The 2,477-nt window shown below is 61.1% G+C and overlaps 1 protein-coding gene across 1 annotated transcript in view; it reads left to right on the forward strand.

Moving 5' to 3' along the window:
- Nucleotides 1–2,477, forward strand: part of KCNH2 (potassium voltage-gated channel subfamily H member 2) — a 31,151-nt gene that overhangs the window by 16,162 nt on the left and 12,512 nt on the right. The window contains 2 exon segments of the mRNA XM_025039000.1: nt 962–1,126; nt 2,193–2,472. Coding sequence (XP_024894768.1) covers nt 962–1,126; nt 2,193–2,472 — 445 coding nt within the window.

The following is a 2,477-nucleotide window of genomic DNA, read 5'->3' on the forward strand; positions in this document are numbered from 1 at the left end:
AGGAGCGTGAGGGGCCACGCGCTGAACAGGGAGCAGAGGTGGTCGGGGCGCAATTGGCCTGGCGGACCGGCCTCGCCTGGGACAGGGGCTCTGGTGGCCAGACAGACAGACAGACAGAGTGGGAGATAAAGACAAGGAGAGACAGAGATCAAAGATCTAGAAGCTTCTTGAGTGTCTGGCGAAGGATCACTTCTTTCTTTCTAATGTGTCCTGGACCAGTATCTTTGTGAAACACGGAGTCACGTGCTTGGGAGTCGTGGCGATGCCACACTGCTGTAAAGGTTCTGAAACGTCCGCTCTCGACTTCCGCACGTAGCTCGCTGTGGCCTGACCGTGACTGGGGCCGACGGCAGAGGGAGCAGAGACGCGGCCAGGGAGGAGCGGCCAGCCCGCGCGTGGCGTTCAGTGCACGCCCTATGTGCATTTCCCTACGGCCTTTGCATGTGTTGACTTATTCGATCATTACGACTCACGAGAAAGGAACTATTATTGTTCTTGTTTCGTAGAGGAGGGAAATGAGGCACAGGGAGGTTAAGTCGTTTAAGAATAATGCATAAATGGGATCTGAAGCCAGAGGCCCTGGGCCTGATGTCTGCAGGCTTAACCACCATGCCACACTGCCTTACAGGAGGGGAAGCAGGGTAAATCGAGAGGCTAGGGAAAATGAGATGACAAGGTGCAGGGAGGAAGGAGCATCAGCCAGCGTGAGGGAAATGTGCACGGGGGAGAGGGTTTGAGGAACAAGACAAGTGGAGAGACAGGGAAGGCTCGCCAGCAGCAAGCCGGAGCGGGCAGATGGAGGGTGGAGGCTGTCTGGCGGGCACACGGTGGGAGGAGGCGGAGGGGAGGAAGCTGTGTGTCGGGCCCTGGGGGGAAGCCGAAGGGGACAGGCCCTTTCAGGTTTCTGCTGTGCCCACCGAGAGGCCTTGGTGCCACAGTGGCCGTGTCCCCCGCTCTGCAGGGAGCTGCTTCCTGTGCCTGGTGGACGTGGTGCCCGTGAAGAACGAGGATGGGGCGGTCATCATGTTTATCCTCAACTTCGAGGTCGTGATGGAGAAGGACATGGTGGGGCCCTCGGCCCTCGACACCAATCACCGCGGCCCCCCCACCGGCTGGCTGGCCCCAGGTAAGTGCAGCCAGGCCCTCAGGGCGGTGTCGGAACGCCAGGCCCCCCGCCCCTGGAGCCATGAGGGTAATTGCCCTGCAGGAAGGTATGTGTGATTGGGGTCCCTTCACAGGTTGGGGAGAGAACACCGAGGATGTGGCCCAGCCTTGTCCCCACTCAGGATAGTGACAGATTGAGCCCAAGTTCACAGGTCCTTGGGGCAGGATCACACCTGGTGTCCTAACTTTACCTGCTTGGATTCTCACCACAGCATCACCTGGGAGTGGTCCTCTCCCTAGCCCCAGGGCTGGGGGTTCACCCTTCCCAAGTGGCCTGGGAGCTGCTCTCTCTGCCTCTCAGGGGCTCAACTGTCTCTCTGTGAAAGTTCGCTCCTGGTTCTTGTCCCTGGACTGGCCAGCTCCCCACTGCGGCCTGGGATTGCCGAGGAGAGGATTTGAGGGGAAAGCTCCCTGTGGCTGGAGACGTGGCGGCCTCACCTCATCTCCCCGTGACCCAAAGGCTCAGACACCCCCATTCCCCCATGATGGCTTCTGGTTTGATTTTAATTTGTCCCTCTGAGTCATGCCAAAAGTTTCCACTTTGTGGTTTCTCAAGCTCTAAAGTGGCAGCCTTAATGCTGGCCCTACCTGCTGTACGGGGGCCATCTGCAAGGTGGCAGGGCATGGCAGGAGGGCCGGCATCACGCCCCCGTGCGGAGGAGGCCCCACGTGTACTGTGCGGCCTCCAGCAGGTCACACGACTCACTCATGCCCACATTTCCTCATGTCTGCGAGTGGAATAATAATAAAACCCGCCAGCACAGCTGTGAGGGCCACCCATGGTGTGTGTAGAGCCCCTCGTGATATGTGGCTCAAAAAATAGTACTTTGTTATTATCAGCGCCTTAGGTAACATCGTATACTAGAATTTTTTTGCGACTTGCGTTCTGTGCAGTGGAAGCGGGTGTGGAGGGATGCCTGCTGTCGGGGGGTCCCCACTTCCCGTCCCTCCTCCGCTGGGTGGCAGGGGCTCCAGCTCCCCGGCCTGCCTGCGGCCTAGCGGCTACACATCTCCCCGATTCCCCGCAGGTCGTGCCAAGACCTTCCGCCTGAAGCTGCCTGCCCTGCTGGCCTTGACCGCCCGCGAGTCGTCGGTGAGGCCAGGGGGCTCCGGAGGCGCGGGTGCCCCGGGGGCTGTGGTCGTGGACGTGGACCTGACGCCTGCGGCACCTAGCAGCGAGTCGCTGGCCCTGGACGACGTGACGGCCATGGACAACCACGTGGCGGGGCTCGGGCCGGCGGAGGAGCGGCGGGCGCTGGTGGGCCCCAGCTCCCCGCCCCTTTGCGCGCCCGGCCCGCAGCAGCCGTCGTCGC

Source organism: Pteropus alecto, unplaced genomic scaffold (assembly GCF_000325575.1).
Source record: "Pteropus alecto unplaced genomic scaffold, ASM32557v1 scaffold48, whole genome shotgun sequence".
In the NCBI taxonomy this organism is placed as follows: Eukaryota; Metazoa; Chordata; class Mammalia; order Chiroptera; family Pteropodidae; genus Pteropus; species Pteropus alecto.